At 38.5% G+C, this 20,022-nt stretch overlaps 1 protein-coding gene across 3 annotated transcripts in view; it reads right to left on the bottom strand.

Moving 5' to 3' along the window:
- RBMS1 (RNA binding motif single stranded interacting protein 1) overlaps window positions 1-20,022 on the bottom strand; it is a 218,659-nt gene that overhangs the window by 44,133 nt on the left and 154,504 nt on the right. For all 3 annotated transcript variants that reach the window (XM_012496499.2, XM_003266159.3, XM_030795796.1), the window contains exon 3: window positions 2,575-2,633. In XM_012496499.2, the coding sequence (XP_012351953.1) occupies window positions 2,575-2,633 (59 nt within the window). The remainder of the gene's footprint in view (window positions 1-2,574; window positions 2,634-20,022) is intronic.

The raw sequence follows: 20,022 nt of genomic DNA, 5'->3' as shown, positions 1-20,022 counted from the left end.
ACCCTTATTTTTCCTGTTAGTCTAATTCATCCTGAAACTATTTTTGCTAATGTGTATAAGTGTTCTGGTCTTACATGCACTTCTGTAAGTATAAATAATGAATCAATCAATTTCATAACCAATCTTTTGTGAGCTTTTCTTTTTGTCCTGAACTGACATATTTACCAGTATTGGAAGGCTTATAAATGCCTTTTGTTGGCTAAACTTTTGAGAGAAATTGAAATGTAAAATAGCAACTAAATTGTGAATTTTAAAATTTAATAACTTAGGTACATGTTATTCTAATGTTTCCTTCAGCTTAATTCTCTTGAAAATACGTGTTCCAAAAATATGTTTTTTGGCAAAAAATGTTCTGTAACCCTCTAAGATCTCTCATTCCCATATATAAAGTCCTTTGATCTGCTTAATTTCAAAAAATAAGTTCATAACACAAGTACCTTTCATTTATATTAGTATTCTATAATCTTTTATGCATTTATTTATTTATATTCATTTATCAATCAGTCATCTATATGCCTATGTATCTACCTATCACGTCAAGTTATCTTGGATAACATGTTATCTAACTTTATTATGAGCTAAGTTAAGTGTTATTTCTTCTCATTTGTCCTGAAATTACTTTTTACTTGCTTCTAGGATTTTATAAACCCACTCTTACTTACCCTCTCCACTCACTCACTCACCCACCGTCTCAACCCACCAGATAATCTGTTGACACCTATTGCTGGGAGGCTTTTGTGAAGCAGAGAGCCCTAGAAGGTTTCTATTACTGCCCACACACCCAAAAACAGTGTCTCCCAGAAACCACTTTAAAGGAAGGTCTCCAGGAGACTTCTTGTATCTAAAATAAGTTCTGAATTAGTCCTACCCTTACAAGTCCATAAATCTCTCTACTATGAACCCTTACCAACTGTTAAGGGTTTGTATTATGACAACATGTTAGATTTAGCATTAGTTTATTTTTTACCCATACCTTTTCTAGATCATGTAGAGCACTTTGAGGAATTTTGGCTTCTATGGAATAGGTTGCTTTTGGAGCAGAGTGTAAAATAGTGTGGTTTTCAGTTCAGGGATGTGGTGAAGCATTCAACCTCTAGGTCCTTTCTTTTACTTAATTAGGGCAGCTCTGCTTTTTAACACATTGAGCCGACATGTAAGATTTCTTTTGGGGTGGGGAAGAAAAAGAGAGGAGGTAGGGTATGGATAAAACCACTTGTCTACTCTGATTTCTCTCTAGTTTCAAAGTGATGTTGGTGATCAGCCTCCTATTTTTATTCCTGCAAGTCTATTTTTCTTTATAAAACCAAAAGATTTTTCTTCTGTGTCTCTGCTCTCCCAAATCATTTATAAATGTTAAATAAGACTAACCTTGGAAACTAAGTATATGCATTTCAGTTCACAATTTGACTCTCTCTAGTTTAATTCATTTAAAATATTTATTGGGTACCACTCTACATAAAGCATGCTCTATTCACTGTCCCAAGGCAAAATTGCCTTAATGTGCCATGTTGATTAAACATGAGCTTAGCTATTTGCTACAATAGCTCCTTTAAATTTAGGCACTTTGAAGAAGAGACAGAAATACAATGAACCACTTCAAGTCTAGATTAAAGGAAATGCTTGGCTTATAAGGAGAGGCCCCTACCATAGGGTTCATTTATGTTCTCTGCCTTTTTCAGATTGTGCTGAGCCACTGCCCTGTCACCACTACTTGAAAAACTGGGGTCTAATTAATGAGGAGATTTGCCTTCTCTGCCTATTCCTGTCAACTTATTTCAATTCATAGGGTCAGTAGTTAGATTCAAAGTCAGCTGACTCTATTCTTCCCTTTTCCTAGAAATCACATGCCTATTGTTAAGATGCTGGATCATTAAAAGTCAGAACCACAGAGCATCAGTGCTGCCTACTGTAGACGCCTCCTTTTCCAGCTCATGGGGCTGGATGAGCTCATCCTAATTACATGGAAAACTGAAGGTCAGTGCATCAAATTAATGCAGCAGCATATTTCAAAGGGGCGCATGACCTCCCCTCCCTATTACAATTTGGTCAGTGAAAATGGTTGTCTCCTCCCCGCTGCCAATATTGTCAACAGGCATTCAGCAGAGAACAATTGCGAGTATTGAAACATGTAATTAAGTACTGCTTAAAACTACTCTATTCTAATTAATAGAGCCAATTTGCACAATATGTAATCTTTTCAGTTCTTTAGTACAGTCCAATGGTCTTCAGTAAGCAGCTCTAATCTCCTCAGGCTCAGGAAAGAAAAGCTATTTTCTAACTCTACTCCCCTTTTAAAACCAAGGGCTAAATGCCAACCCGTATTTTGCATGTTAACTCTACTGGCGTCAAATCTGGAATTCTGGCAAACTGCTAGCTGCTGTTGGGTTTGTAGCCAAAACCCAACCAGGGACAAATGTAAGTAATATGCTGACACTGTGCAAGACAGAAACTGGGTGATATATAAGATCTGGTTTTTAATAAAACGAAGGTGGTTCTGAAACCAAAGATCAGGTTTTAAATTCCATCATTTTTCTAAAGCTATCATTTACCAAATAACCAGCCAAGAAAACATACCTTTGCATTTGTTCGTTGTCTTATCCAAAATTGCCTTTGTGGAGACTATTTTCCCATATCTAAAAAAAAAAAAAAAAAAAAAGGAAAAAAGAAAAGAAAGAAAAAGAAGTTATAAGGAACCCTTATTAATGCCTAAATCCAAAGAACACACATCCTTTTCAAACATCTGCAAACTTTAGAGTACAAAATGTTCTTTACTAAGAGACAGGAAATGAGAATTCTAAACTCAAAACTGAAAAAAAGGGAATGGTTAGGCCTCTTGTTTGAATTGTGGGATTGCAGTTTGGAGTTCAACTCCGAAGAAATCAGGTACTTACCTGACAATCTTAGGACAGAAACATGGGATGTGGGCTCTATACAAAGTATTTTCTTCTAATAACAGTGTATCAGTGTAAAATACAAAGCCAAATGCAAGGTTACAGAATTCTAACAGGAAAGTACTGTCCTATGATCCATACAGCTTTTATGAAATAGTAACAGGGGAAAGCTGCTTGCATTATTCTATTCATTTTCGTTCTGTGGACAGTATTGCAAGGCTCCGTATCGCCACAGAAGGGCAGGTGTGCACGCATGTTTATGTTTAGCACACTTAATGGTGTCAAACAGATCCTTTTTACTGAGGACTTTTATAACTGTTCATAAATACACTTATTTACACCACTTGTAACTCAGTAATAATTATACAGTAAACTCACTAACTGTGTGCATGCACATGTGTCTAAGAAACGGACAATCAAGAATATAATGAAGAAGAATATAAGAATTAATCAGGGGTTAATCATTAATTTTACGAAGTTTCTATGAGAAATATGTTCAAATTCCTTTATGTGCCATAGATGCTGGGGAATACAGGAAAAATTAAGAACATTAAAATTTAGCATACTGCTACTGAAAACGAAGCGACAGTATAATGTAAATATGAACTGAACCCCACACTCTCCATAGTGGCCATACTATAAGGAAAAGCACTGTTATCTATGCTTGCCTTCTAAAAATTGAGGAAAAAAAATTTTGAAAGATAACTTTTAAAACTGTTTCTTAAAAATCAAAGTAAGGCTGGGCACGGTGGCTCACACCTGTAATCCCAGCACTTTGGGAGGGCGAGGCAGACGGATCACTTGTGGCCAGGAGTTCGAGACCAGCCTGGCAACATGGCAAAACCTTGTCTCTACTAAAAATACAAAAATTAGCTGGGTATGGTAGCGCGTGCCTGTAGTACCAGCTACTTGGGAGGCTGAGACAGGAGAATTGCATGAACTGGGGAGGCGGAGATTGCAGTGAGATGAGATCGCACCATTGCACTCCACCCTGGGCGACAGAGCGAGACTCCATCTCAAAAACAAAACAAAACAAAACAAATCAAAGTAAGACTCTGGGAAATGCAAGTAACTTACTTGATGCATCTGAGTCTCACGTTTCCTCATTTCCTAGACGTTAACTTCAAAAATTCCACATTTGCTCTACTTTAATTTTCTCATGAATGATTTTGACGACTAAAAAGCATATTAAAATTTTTAGGAAATGGAAGTATTTTGTAGCATTTTAAACCATTGTGAGTATTACACACTTGTATTTTATGCATTGAAACAAGCTGAAATATATTTATCTAGAAGAAAAAAAATGGCTTGAGACACTTCTCTCCTTCAGTTAATCTTCCTTATGTTCACTCTGTGTAATCATGTAATCAAATGATTACTAACTAGGCATGAAAGTAAAGATAATTTCAGGTTCAAATGACAATTACATCTAAGAGGCATAATGCTGCACAAACACCTTCAATTCCCTGTTGAGATTCTGAGCATTTTAACAATATTAACACAGATCACTAGGCTTACAAAGAAATAATCTATAAAAATCTACAAATGAGAAAAAAATAAGTGATTTAAAGACAACCTTTCAGCAACCATCTATCTACCTAGGTTATATGCTTGATATTTACCAGCTCCTATCGTTTGAATATTTCACCCATCCAAATCTCATGTTGGAATATGATTCCCAGCTGAGCATGGTGGCTCATGCCTGTAATCCCAGCACTTTGGAAGGCCAAGGCCCGCGGATGGCTTGAGCCCTAGAGTTTGAGACCAGGCTGGGCAACATGGCAAAACCCCGTCTCTACCCTCCCAAAGCACAAAAATTGGCTGGGCATGGTGGTGCAGGGCCTATTGTCCCTGCTACTTAGGAGGCAGAGGTGGGAGGGTCGCTTTAGCCTGGGACGCAGAGGTTGCAGTGAGCCGTGATCTCGTCACTGCACTCCAGCCTGGGTGACAGAGTGAGACCCTGTCTCAAAACAAAACAAAACAAAACAAAACAAAAACTCCCAATGTTGGAGATCAGGCTTACTGAGAGGTGTCTGGGTCGTGAGGGTGGATCCCTCATGAATAGCTTGGTGCCATCCTTGTGGTAGTGAGTTCTTGCTCCATTAGTTCCGGTGAGAACTGGTTGTGCAAAGAGCCTGGCACCTCCTCCTCTGTTTTCTCTCTTTCTCTATGTGATCTCCGCACACACCTTCTCCCCTTTGCCTTCTGCCAGGAGTGGAAGCTTCCTGAGGCCCTCACAAGCAGCAAGCGCTGATGCTGTGCTTCTTGTACAACCGGCAGAACTACGAACCAAATAAAACTTTTCTTTTAACAAATTACCTAGCTTAAGTATTCCTTTACAGGAACACAAAAAATGGACGAAGACACCAGGACTCTCTCATGTGCACAAGTCCTTGACAAAAGCACTTTTAGATTGTATCCCTGCTTCATACTTTTCCAAAAGCAGGGGGGACGGTAGGTATGACTCCAATTTGGGGTAAGGAGATTGAGAGTCACAGTGATTAAGAGACTGCTTGAGCTCTCAGAGTTCAGGGCATTTTGTAAACCAAACAGAAGAAAGGCTATTTAGGAGAAGGAAGGTAAAGGGTTGGCCTTTGACACTTCTAGTTCTGCTTTCAACATTTAATGATGGGAAAGACAGGAAAAGGCATGGAGAAAGGGGAATGAGGAAGTAGGCAAAGAGAAAAGGCTCAGTAGTGCTGAATGCAAGCCACACCACACCCTCTCTCAGCTTGTTTGCTACATCTGGCATGAGTCCGCTATGCCAGTGCACCTCCCTTCTCTGTGGCAGGTACTCCCCAATCTCATTCCATCTTTCACATCCCTCTTTCAGGGGTTCCTTGCCCATTCAGCTTCCTCTTCTCTCTCCTTAACTAAGTACTTTCATCAAGTTTAATATTTGGTCTTCAACTGTTTCTTCTCTTAGGAAATTCATTCAGTGCCATGGTTTTAATGAATGAATCTCCTCTCATGCTGCTCAGTTCTTCCTTGTGTGTGTATGTGTTTTTTTAAAACTCACCAAAGCTTTGGTTTTTCTCTCCTCCTCTTTCTACTTAAATACCTTAATATTTTATTAGGATTCTTAAATATCTAGTGAAATATTTAAGTCGTGAAATATCAAGCCCACCACTTTCTAAATCTCATCTTCAATAGTATCCCAAACATGGCTTTCCCTGTCTCTCTCCATACCTCTTTTCATTCACTAGCACTCTCACTCCCCCAATCTCCTACCAAGCTCGGGGTCCTTGTGCCATCACTAACTCAGTAATTCCTGAATCCAGGTGATCAATAACTCTTCCGAATTTTGTCTTTGATATGTTTCCAATATTCACTTTCTCCCTTCACTGTTCCTAGACACATGCAAAAAACACGTAATAGTTCTCCCTGCATCCAGCTTTTCAACCCTGTCTGTTGCATTAATTTACCTTAAATACCACTTTAAACATCTCTCCATTACCCTATTCTACCCATGCTTGAACTTGAAGAACCTGTTCAAACATTATCTTTTCCATGAAACTATCCCTAATCTCTTCAACTATTTAGTTGGCTATTTTCTAAGAAACTAGAAAGGGCATTACATTTGTTGACTTCCTACTTATGTCCTAGACACTGTGCCAGGTACTTCGCATGTATGCTCTTATTTAATTAACTTCACAACAATCTTATGAGGTAGGTGTTATTATTCCCATTTGTGCATATGAGAAAACGAAAAGCTCATACAAGTTTTGAGCATTACATCTTGCCTGAAATCCCAGAGCTCACAAATGAGTAAATTTTCATGGCAACTTATCAATGAAATGATTTTGAGAAACAATGCCCTCTGAGTATGGAAGAAGAAGGGTAATGGAAGGTCTGTACGGTACTCAAATATTCATTTTCCAAGCACAGGAAATTTTTTACTCATTTGTTTTAAACATAAGAAATAAACACGTGGCTTATGGTTGAAAGAGGGATAACAAGACAGAGGATGGTGAGTACAAAAAGAGTGATTTCTGACATTTATCAGTTTTACTTTCTATTGTGGTTTTCCTTGCAAGTTGTGGAGTAAGACTGAAAGACAGTGATTTCACAAAACATCAGAAAACAGATTCCACTCTGTCTGTGGGGCAGCTGCATACTGGCCTTCTGCAAACAAGTGGCACAGGAAGCTGCTTATCTGGATTTACCTAAGGTGCTGAAGGGCTTCCCTTTCCTAAAATATTCTTCTTTTGGGCTGTCCACTCAATTATACCACTTCCAGCACAAGAGGCTCCCATTAAAATACAGACGCCAGAACTGGAAGATGCAACCCTTGAAATCCATCAGGCCCTAGCTAACTTAGCTCCTCAGTGGGCAACTTGGATATCTTATTGCAGCAATGGAGTATAGAACCCGTAGCTTTTGATGTCATGACAAAAGGGCCAGGAAAGGTGCAGATCTAGAATATGAGGAGTAGCCATGTATCAAATGGCACCTCAGGGACTGGGATAAGGAGTGGGAGGGTTCACAGCAGTCATCATCTCTCTCTACTCATTTTACTTGCAGTAAGATTTAAAGTGAGGGGTGAGGGGGAGCTGTTACAGTTAACATTTAATCTAATACTGTTGTCAATCACCAATGCCTGTAAGACTAACAGAAATCTGGGTACAAATTCATAAAGCAACCAGATCTTCACCTCCCCTTGCTCCTATCTGTAGCTTAATTTTTTTTTTTTTTTTTTTAAATCATCGGCCAGGCATGGCTCACACCTGTAATCCCAGCACTTTGGGAGGCTGAAGTGGGTGGATTGCCTGAGCTTAGAAGATCGAGACCAGCCTGGGCAACGTGGCAAAACCCCCTCTCGACAAACAATACAAAAATTAGCTGGACGTAGTGGTGCGCGCCTGTAGTCCCAGCTACTTAGGAAGCTGAGGTGGGAGGATCACTTGGGCCTGGGAGGCAGAGGTTGCAGTGAGCCAGGACTGTGTCACTGCACTCCAGCCTGGGTGACAGAGTGAGACCCCCTGTTTAAAAAAAAATCACTGTTACGGAATAGGGACATATGATGTACTAGGAGAAACAGGCCTCCTGACTGGTGGAATTCACACTCTAAGGACACTAAGAAAGTGCATGACCAAACAGCATGGTGTAGAATTTAATGAAAATAAATAAATAAATAAATAAAATAAATGTGACTATGAAGATTCTTTGGATTTCATCTGGCTTCAGAGTAACTGGGTTAGACCACAGCCCCAGCTACCCAGATTATAATATTCTTCGCTAAAGTAGATAATCCACTCCAGAGCAAGCTCTGACAGTAAAAAGATGAAGAGCAATTAAGAGACATGATGATATAATGATATGAATTTCAAAGGGAGAGGATAACAGGTAAAAGCTCATGTTCAAACCTCTTGGCCCAAGTGAACTTGGCTAATAAAACCTTTTGCTTAGAATTTACTAAAACTTCTTTAGTTTGCACCACAGTTTCACTCATTTCTTTCTTTCCATTTAGATCTCCTCTTTCATCTGCTACAATATAAAATTTAGGTATATTTCAGTTTGCACTTAGTATATAAAGCTTAATTTTCTCCTCTGCCTCCATCACTTAGTTCCTCCTAAATTCTACCTTTTTGGTAATTTATATTACAAAAGAAACACAAGCTTATTGTAATTAGAAGACAAAGAAAAGTAGGTTGAACAATTAAAATCACCTGAAGTCCTAATTATTGGTGCATATCATTATAGACTTTATCCACTGGCACGTACAAATATATAAACGTATGTGTGTGCGTGCACGCATGCGCACGCACGCGCGCGCGAGTGCACACACACACACACACACACAAATTTTCCTGTGTGCTAGGGAACGTGCAGCTTTTGAAGAGTCCCAGTTACAAGCCAAAGCTCTGGAGAGTGGCGTCCACTCCAACCACCACCAACAGATGGCGACAATGGTTGTTAAGTTATTTTAATACTGGTCATTTCAGTTGTAAATTCATTTAAGGCACATGGGGTCATTTGCAGTGCTTGTGCTAGTTTTAGAATGTTTTATGAACATTATTAAACCTGAAAACACAATGGGTGTGTTTAAAACAACAGTAAAAAAAAAAGTGATACGTATAAACAAAAAAGATACTTTAACTCTGAGAAAGGGCAGAATATTGCTCATGCATATAGGATGATAGTTTTCATAATAACTGCTCCTGAAGGACAAACAGGGATTCAGACATCCCGTAAAAGATGCTGTGCCTATGTATATGATCATAATTAGCAAGTAGGAGGGACAGGGGATTGAAATGAGAAAAAGAAGAGAAAAATAAAACATCAACATCAGAAAACGTTATGACCTCGTGAGTTAATTCAGGAGAATAATAAAAGTAATTACTTACAAGTATACAGCTCCTACTCTACGCCAGGCACTATACTAAGATATATATATATGAAGCAATATATATATATACACACTAAGCACTATATATATATACATATATATATGCCAATTATTTTAATCTTCATAATCTTTTGGGGAGGTGGAGTATTAATCCTACTTTGTAGATGTGAAACTCAGGAGCAGAATCAGTAAGGGACGTATTCAAGGTTACACAACTAAGTAGCAAAGATGGGAGGTAGAACGTTTGCTTTGGAGTTTAAAGGCCAAGCATGTTGACAGCTGTAGAAACTTGGGTCACCAACCACAGATTGTTCCACAGATTGAAAGTAATTCCCAGTTTCACTCTGCAGACAGCTCCAAAAGAGTAAGTAGATGAGGGATGGACTCTGTAATTGCTAAGGTCCTTAAGACAGATGCTGATGACATTCAGGAAGAAGTTACCTGCCTAAAGACCTTCTGGATACATGACATTGGTCTATCTTGGAATAACATGTCCACTAGAGCATATACCTCAGTGAGGGGTCGGCAGGACTGGCTTTAAAGCTTAAAAGGAATAACTAATGTATCTATTTGAGGGAAATGAATTTGAGGACTACAAGCCAAACCCCCTCTTGCTATTTTGGAGCTGCTGGGAAAAAAGAAAAAATACAATACGTGCCCTCACACATATACACACAGATGAATGCAGTTTTCTAACTCACTTTTTTGGCTGCTTTGTTTTTTCAATGGCCTCCCAGACAAAGGGGATTTCTGAAAACTTGCTTTAGCTCTTTCAACAGTGGTTGGATAGGGGAAGGAACACAAAGTATACATTACGTCTGTTTAGCAAATAAAGTTTTTTGGAGAATGAGGCCTAAAAATAGTAGAAAGAGTCATTACCCATGTTATTCTGAATTCTCACTACCTGGAATAATTCAGCTGGTTATATTTCCTTTATTTACTTGGTAAGTAAAGTGGTATTTGGAGATGAGTGGTATTTGGAGAAGATGTAAAAATTTATTAGGCAATCAAAATCAAATAAACTTTATACGACATTTACCTCTTTGCCCTGATGATTTTCAATGTTTCTACTTTCAAGACACAAAAATTAAGGGTATAGAAAGATATTCCCCATTTCATTTGGTTGTTCTGGCCTAACTCTTACATTAGATAACTGCCCCTTCCACTTGTGTTATATGGCTGAGTGTACCTTTGTGAATAAAAGATTCCTGGTATGTAGAACAGGAAGCTACATCTTATGCAGCTGGAATTGAAGCCAGGGTTTAAAGGAGAATGCTTGGCAAGAAAAGCTACTGCAGACCTGTAGGTCAGAAACAACTGAAAACCAGGCACTGAAGGTGAAGGGATTACAGGAAAGATAAGTACAGTCAAGAAAGGAGAGATCAAACCAAGAAATCAATCACAAATATTTATAGCATGTTTACAGTATGCCCTTTCAAGGCCTATGAAAAATACAGCAGATGCCACACCTACCATTAAGGAGGACAGTCCTTTGCGGTATGTAAAAAACTTTTAATACTAAAAAATAACTAAAAATATGAGACCCTGTATGATGGATGCTAAATAAAGGAGGCATAAACATAGAAGGAAGGTCAGGTTGAGTAAGAAAAACTGGGGAAAACAAAAATCTAGGTGGGCTCTGTAGGACAATAAAGAATCTAACGCAAACCTATGTAGTGAGTTATGGAAGCTTAAGTCTTCAAAGGTCTTGGAGGACTCTGCATTCTAAGAAAAGGACAGAGAGAACAAAATGAGGCTGGAGGATTTGGAACTGTAGAATGAAATCAGAAGAGCAATTATTTTAGTAAGATTAACGAAAATTTTTGTCCAGAATTAGCAGAGAGAGATGCCACATTTTATTTATTTTCTTGCTTTTTGCACTTTGGCAATAACACTTAAGTTCAAGAAATTACAATGAGGGATGACGAGATGCAGGGGGTGAATGGAAAGGCTCTATAGGGCAGGAGAGATTAAAGACAAAGGATTTCTTTGAAGAAGTCTTAAATGCTTAACTTGACATCTGAGAAAAATAATCCATGGTATCTGTGCAATGGAAAGCCAGTGGCTTGTCTCTGTGAATTTAGAAGATGGGGAAAAGGAATCACAAAGTTCACTTTTCTGAACTGTCCTGGAAAGGAAAACAATTTCAGCTCCAGCCACAGATGCAGAGCCTGCAGATTTTTTTTTTGAGACGGAGTCTTGCTCTGTCGTCCAGGCTGGAGCGCAGTGGCGCAATCTCGGCTCACTGCAAGCTCCGCCTCCCGGGTTCACGCCATTCTCCTGCCTCAGCCTCTCCGAGTAGCTGGGACTACAGGCGCCCACCACCACGCCCAGCTAATTTTTTGTATTTTTTAGTAGAGACGGGGTTTCACTGTGGTCTCGATCTCCTGACCTCGTGATCCGCCCGCCTTGGCCTCCCAAAGTGCTGGGATTACAAGCGTGAGCCACTGCACCCGGCCGAGCCTGCAAATTTGAGGTGATTTAGCAGAAGTTCAGACAATTCTCATGTGGTCTAACTCTCAGCCAGCCTAGCTGCCTTATAGCATGTGAGCTGATGAAGAATGAATTGCAGAAGCATTGGGACAAAGTTAACACATTTTTTTCAAGAGAAGATACAGACATCTACATACTTGATTTTTCATAACTTTGAAATTTTCAGGTCAACACATCCTTTGAGTACAAATGAAACTGGTCATCTCTACACAGATTTTGAGACTAATAACCTTTTCTCACTAAATTGAGAACCATTGCTGTTAATGTCTTACTAACATTCCTGGGTGAATCCATTATAAATAGTATATAAAGGTAACAATTGATGCTGTTTACTGTATGTATAACTTGGACTAAAAAATTCATAAACACTAAAACTACCTCATTAAAAATCGCTAAAATGCATTTTTTTGCCATAGTCTATGAAAAACTTATAACCACTCTTCTAAATAAAAGAGCTTTATTTATACATAATTTATTTAGACACGGCATATTATAAAGCATTTGATTTATTACACAGACTTGCTATTACAGTTTAGTATCAAGTCTATTATGATCTGCAATCAAGGTAAAGTAGCTTTACATTATTTTATGGTCTTTTAAGAGCACATTGCACACAAAAGGTCATTTACATTATCTTATGACAATATTTTTACCACAAGTCACTGTTCTGCAGCACTTAAGGATGCAGTCACAGATGGCCAGACCCAAATTAATGCTACCGAGTACTAATATGTCAGAGGAAAATAATATGTGCCAAAAATGAAATCCAGAATTTTGCAAGTAAAATGTATATTATCTATCATAAAAATGAATCCCTAAATGTCTCAAACACTGATTAATGTCCAACTTTTAAAGCAAAGGCAATTTGATTATAGAAAGTGGCCTTTTATTTCTGAATTGAATTTATGAACTGACAATAATTATTTCTTAAATTTTCTTCCTCTCCCACCAAAACCTGTAATGTATTTTCTTTGCTTTGACAGTGTCACCTTTGTGTTTATATACTATTAACTTTACTGAAACATAAGGAAGACAATGTTATAATGGAAAGAAGACAGAGTTGCCACCAGAGAGACCATATCAAGTACTGATATGGCCAATGGGCAGCCCTGTGACTCTGGTGTAGTTAGTTGCCTGGCCTCAGGATCCTCATCTGTAAAGTGGTATGATAATATCTTCCTCACAGCACTATTAGAAATGACCAGTACGGTGCCTGACATATAATGAACATTCAATGACTAATAAATGTTATTCTTTTCTCCCATACCCTTCAATTAAGGGCACTTCTAATTCTAATTACTTGAGACTTGAGAGCATTTACCTAGACTACCTTCTTACCCTAATATCAATGTGATCCAATGTGGCAAAATGTTAGGAAAAGAGAGATCCAACTTTTTTGTAACTTTTCAGCACAGTTTTTTTTTCCATATTGTAACCTCTCAACATACATTGGTTTGAGTGAATAAAATATAAACATGTAATATGATTTTCCCCCCAAAAGTGCTTGGTGTGGGGAATTGGCAGCAGTGAGGAGAAGGGAAATACATTTTGCCTTAGAAAATGAGTATGACCTTATATTTTATGCCAATTTAGCTCATAAAATCGCAGGAGGGAAGCAAGGCAATTTAGGAACTTAAAATGGAATTAAAAATTAGCACCCTCCCCCCGCCCCCAACACTGCAGAAACAAAACTATACGGGGCCGGGGCGGGGCGGAACACGTGCAAAAAAACCAGAAAGGCTTTCATTCCTAAACTGTTTTTCAAATGTCTCTAAAGTTGTCACTCCTTTTAAAGTAAATCATACAACTGGAAATCTTACACACACATACACAACCAGATAACTGTGTCAGAATCTGTAGAAAGTGAATGCATTAAACTCTAACACTGAAAACTAGAAATGACTGCTTCATTCAAAACAAGAACAGTGTGACAGAGAGTAAAAGTAAACATCCTCTCTGATGCAAAAGTTATCTGAAGCTATTAAAACAGTGTGCAAAATTACCTAGAAATTTCTCTTGATTCTGATACAAGCTAAAAAGGCAAGAGTCAAATTGGACATTTCTTCGACTGAACACTAACATTGGCTTTGATCCAAAACACTCCACCAGCATATTGATTTTCAAACGTAGTCCATCCTTTTCTCAAGTAATAAATCCTGACTGCCCTGTGACCTTGAAAAGCCAGTCTGAAGAACAGACTGACAAGGAAAATGATATCTATTTTACTCACTTCAGCTCTAAAAAATTTGGGGATAGGATATAAACATATCCCTAGTAAAAGACACACTTGGACTGTATAAGCAAGGGAATGCTACCACAGCCTGCCAGCAGAGTTGACGTCTCTAAACTTAGACGTTTGGCTCAAAGGTCACTTGTGACAATGGTTACAGCTGTAAGAGCGGATCTGATGGAAAAGGATACATAGCCCCCCATATTGATTTCTTACTGGTTTGCTTGCAAACTACCCTGTCCTTAGATACTGCAGATAAAGATGAGCAATCATTGCAGAGGTAGGATAGTACGGCTCCAAAAATTCAGAATCTTGAAACTTAAGAAAATCAGACAGGAATTATCTTTATATGAAAACATGTAACTATAAAGAGCGCCAAATGCTGTAAAATTATTTTAGTATCAGTTTCTCACAATTACCATATCCCAAACAAAGGTAAACATGCCTCATCCTCAATAGAGCTTGAATCCACTGTTTTCCAGATGATGATGTTCTTCTGCTTGTAGTTGGCAAGTGTAGGGTCTGGGTATGGAGATAAAAGTGCTTCTTATCTATACGATTGTCAGTAAGCATTTACCAATCTTGTTTTGAGAAACCTCGCATAATAGGAGAGCTGTTGATAGGATGGCAAAATGCTATTCAGATTCCTTAAAAAACAAAAAAACTAGATTCTAGAAACTAAAGGCAGATAAGGCCAATGTTGATCTGAGGCAAAATTCTAGATTGGATTACTAAATAGAAGGTCAGAGAGACTTATGAAAAGAACAAGTACTAGCAAAGTCCTTAAGAGCAAGTCATGACACCTTAATTTTAGACTTCTAACCTCCAGAACTATAAGAACATTAAACTTTTGCTATTTCTACTTTGGAGGGTGGTGACAAAATCAGGGCTGCTTAGGAATGTTACATAATGTATTCTGATTTGAGTTAAATAAAAAAATCATTATTTGCTCATGGATCAGATAAAGAAATCTGGGAAGATAAAATGTGGCTTGAGTGAGTGGGTAACTGGATGAACGAGTGATTGAGCTGTTAACTGTTGGTTAGCGGTCATGGTGAACATGAAGGGAGGCATCTGGGGATATGCCATACAGCTCTGTTCTTGGCCAGCGTTTGTAAAAGACATTTTAAACAATGACACAAATCAGGTCATTGGTGGCACACTTATCAAATATATAAATGTCCCAAAGCTGGGGGGGATGGTGAATGTAAGATGACAGAATTAACACTTTCAAATTATTTCAACAGGCTAGAATGAATACTTAGCTAAAGTCAATAAAATAATATTCACTAGGGAAAAATAGGTCTTATACATAAGTTCCAAAGGGGCAAAATCATCTGTACAAATTTAGAAAAAGCCTTGGCTTGTTCACATGAAAATACCTGGATTTTTTTGTTTGTTTGCTTTTGATTAAGCACAAGTTCAAGTTCCCAGAATAACTCAAATATAGGTCGCACTGAAAAAAAAAAAACAAAAAAAACCATGAGCCAATCATAGAAAGACATTATGCTCTTGGGCCTTTCTGCTCACCATTCTCCAACACTCACTGTTATGGGTTGAACTGTGTTCCCCCAAAATACACGTGGAAGTCCTACGCCCCAAGACCTCTGAAGGTGATCTTATTTAGAAACAGGGTCTTTGAAGATGTAGCCAAGTTAAGATGCGTCTCTCAGGGTAGGCCCTAATCCAGTGTGACTATTGTCCTCATAAGAGGGAGATGTGAACAGAGACACATGGGGAGAAGGCTGTGTGAAAATGGAGGCAGAGATTGGAGGGAAAGATTCCTGCAAGCCAGGAACTTACTAAGGATTACTGGCAAACTACCAAAGCTGGAAGAGGTAAGGAAGCATGTTCCCCCACAGATTTCAAAGGGAGCATGGCCCTGTTGACACCTTAATTTTGGACTTCTAGCCTCCACAACCGTAAGACAATAACTATTAGTTGTTTTAAGCTACCCAGGTTGTGGTACTGTGTTACAGCAGTCTTAACAAATGAATAAAACTCCAGCCAGCTTGCCTGTATATCGCTATACAGGTCCCTGTCCTGCCCTGCTCCACCTTAATTTCCTGCCCTTTAAGATTTTCCTTCACCAGGGAAATTTAGCATCTTTCTGCAAGACTCAGTTTAATGGCATTCTCTAGCAGCAGGCCTTTTCCGACCTTCCCCGGCTGAGCTGAGTGCTGTCTCTGCACTCTGCCCATGGCATCCTGTCCATGCAGCATCTTGGTGCAGCAATCAGCACACTGCAACATTATCTGCATGGCTGTCGTCCCCATTAGGTGTGTGCCCTTGGACTGTGTGTTTTCCTCCTTGTATATGAGGCCTCAGCATAGTGCCTGACAAATAATAAACATTTGACATTCAGAAGAAAGGAGTGGACGAATAAATAAATAAGACAGCCTGTTTTCATGAAGTGTTTTCTACATTGAATGCAATTATTCTAAACATCTCCTTTAACCTGGTCTTCTGAGCTCTTTCAGAAGAGAGTAAGCACCATAAACAAAGAGCTAGAAATCACATCCTGCAAGGAAGGAACAGCTGAAGGTCTTAGCGATGCTTACTTAGAAAAGGAAAGACTATAAGGAATGCCTTTCCAAAAACTGGAGTCGAGTGTTTGCAGCCACTAGAAGTTTTCTAGCAGAACTAGCCTGGGTCAGGGAGGGTGCTGCAGAGCAGGGTTTCACAAAAAGTAACCTGGGGAAAGATGATCACCACTGTGCCAGCAGAAAAATAGGTGCCATGGAGTTGTCAAAAAATTAAGTTCGATTATGTACTTCTAATTTTTTTGGTAGTGAAATGGTCTTTCTTTTTAAGAAAGAGTGATAAAAGATGGTGGTTGTTGCAGTTTGTGTTCTTTTTGACTCTATACTGGATCCCTAACCCTAATTATTTTTGTTTAGTTTACTGGTCCTTAAAATCTAAAAATCTAGGAAACTACTAAAATATGGTGGGTTGGTGGATAGAGGCTTTGATATTCCTGCTTTGAAAGAGGACTGGACATCTTGTTGATACAAGATGAATGTCAGCAAATATAATGGTTACATGGACAGAATTACTGAGTAAAAGAATAGTGGCAAAGATACCTTTTAAAAACCACACCTCACAGCATTCAATATATTTTAATTTCAAGTTATAAACTGGGACAAAAACGGCCCAACAGAATTTTGTAAAATTGTGTATGAATTGACCATGCCACAAACAAAAATCCACATAAGAGAAAAAAGAAATCAAACAACAAGGAGAGGCATCTGATTAGCTTTTCTCCTTCTCATTCTCTCTGGGATTCAGCTGAAGTGAGCATGTTATCAGCAATGATGATGCCTCCTCACACTTCCCGTGACTATCCTGCTGAATTAGCAGAACACAACCCCTCCACTCCCCTGACTTCCTGCTTCCTTTCCCGCTTTGTTCAGGGCTTACTTAACTTTGTATGCTTAAATGGTCAGGGTGAAAATGGGTTCTGAACATCTATGCAGGATTTTATAGGTCTGTCAAAAGACCCCTGAGAGCCAAAAAGGAGTGAATCCTCCAAGGGGAGCTAAGATCCTAGTGATACTAGAAAATCACTGAAGACATGGGGTCAAAGCATGGAACCAGAAAGCTTCTTTACATGACATGGTTTTATATATATCTATATAAAGTATGTTTTTATATATATATATATAAAGTATGTTTTATATATATATTATATATGTTTTATATATTTTATGTTTTATATATATTTTATATATGTTTTATATATATAAAACATACTTTATGTGTATAAATGTATACACGAGTGTGTTTATAAAGACATACACATACACTCACTCATATGTGTATATGTCTATACACACACACACATAAAATAAGTATGAACTATTTTATACTTTAAAGAGTAAATGTACCAGCTCTGGCATTAAAATGGGATTCAAGACGTAAGGCAACCCAGATGGAGGTGAGTTCACTCTTTGCAGACCTCACCCCAGAGGCTGCTGGGTGATGATGGAGGTGGGGGCAGAAAGGGTAGGTGGGCTTTCTTTGAGATCGAGTTGAGGGAAAGGCAGGGATATGAAATGATTATCTCTCCTGTGTTATTTGAGAAATACGTATTATAAATCATCTATATTGTGATCCTAATAATAATAATTCCCATTCTCTTGTTAGGAACACAGTATGTGTTGTAGAATGGAGGTACAATAAATGATACAGTCTTGAATAAAACTTATGTGCCCTTTCCCACTACTTAACTGCTCAGAGCTCAGCTTATCAAAATATTTGTTTTGTTTTACCTGGGTCAGCCCCCACCAGGCCAGCCTGGGACCCTTCCACAGGCCAGTCCCTGTTCCAAACCACATCCAGAAGAAGGTGATAATGACCCCCTTAACACCCAGGCCTGCACTGGGCTCAGTAATTGCTTCAGGCCCCTGCTTGTTTCCTCTCACAAACACCTTAACTCAGAAGGAAGGCAGGGAACGGCTTGAAGCTGAAGCTCATTTCCTAGACCTAACTCCAAGCTCTTCCCAAACCACACACTTCACTGATGGAGCCAATAAGACAGGAAGGGGGCAAGTGAAGTACGGGATGGGTGGTGGACAGTAATAAGCACTTTTAGGTCCATTAAATGAAAAACCAAATTTCCTTCTAGGGGCTGAGCATAAAACAGAAGAAACAATCACAGAAGAATCAGAGAGATGTTGTGATGGAAACTCAGGAGATAACAACAAACCCATTTTTCTAAAACCAACAAGTACTTCAGAGAGATGAAGCCACATAACATTTCAGCATGAACTCTAAATAGTGAACTTAAAAAAAAAAAAGAGAGATAAAAAGTGCATTCATTTTAAATGCACGAAAACATGAGTGGTATAGCACTTATTCCAGTACCACAGAAATGAGATGCCCACATTTATAAATCCTTTTTTTGACAATGATTATTTTGAGAACTCAGTTCTATCAACATTTCCATTCTTTCTAATGAGGAAATCCTCCATCACTGTTCATAGAGCATTTATCTATAGTACTTAAAAGATTTCCATTTAGCTGACACAACATTATGTATGGAGATTTTGCAGAAAAGGAGAATAAGATGTAGTAATGCATTTTAGGTGCTCAACAAAATATTTTTGAGTAACCATATGAGCTAACAGAAGGAGAATTTGTTATTTCTAATGAGTTTAGCAATGAATATGTGGGCAGTTAGAGTAAAAACCAGGAGAGAGCTATGACAAGTACTTGACTTCTATGACAAAGATTTAAAAGTACTGTCACATTTGACACATTATCTTGTCCAAACCTGTGGCAACCGGGCAAAGGCGGTACCATTAATCCTGTTCTACAAGGAAGGAAACTAAGGCAGAGGGGACAAGTGACTCATCTTTCCCCACTGCACTGCAGTTGAAAGAAACCAGAAAAGAAAACCAGGTTATTTGGTAGGTCCTCAGTAACAAGAACGAGTCTGAGTCAGGTTCCACTGAAGCTCTTTGAGTAGCCACTTCCAGTGACTATGTGTGTTAAGGAAACTGTTGGCTAAGAAGGGAAGAGATCATTACCAGAGCCAAGATTGGACCCGAGCCAGGAGGAATGTATGGAGCCAAGGAAATAATGCAACACAGCCCTCTTCTTTAGGGAGATGAAACAGAAAAATTTCAACCCAAAATTCAACCCTTTAGTCACCATTCCAGGCTAAGTTTAAATCACAAGTTTTAAATGTATACTAATATGAGTAGAGACTTGAAGTGATTCTGGGGGAAAACACAACCCAAAATGATAGCTTTGGAGACAAACACTTAACGCTATAACAGATACCTAAGATTTTATCCTGAAATGTAAAAAAAAAAAAAAAAAAAAAGGATATTTATCTCACAAACAAAAAGGTCAAAACCCTTCAGCTCATCACATAATAAAAGCAAAGTAATGAGGATTAAAATCTGTTCCAACCAACCCTGCAGAAGAAAGAGGATGATATGTTTAGAATCTAAAGAATATGGTTTGTACACACAAGCTCAACAGAGAGAAATGATTCCTGGAGAAATGGCATATGATGGACCTATCCACCACTTGAAAAGGGAATGAGAGAA

Source organism: Nomascus leucogenys, chromosome 17 (assembly GCF_006542625.1).
Source record: "Nomascus leucogenys isolate Asia chromosome 17, Asia_NLE_v1, whole genome shotgun sequence".
Taxonomy (NCBI): domain Eukaryota; kingdom Metazoa; phylum Chordata; class Mammalia; order Primates; family Hylobatidae; genus Nomascus; species Nomascus leucogenys.
The sequence above is the reverse complement of the archived record's forward strand: the minus strand, read 5'-3'. Positions and strand labels throughout refer to the sequence as shown.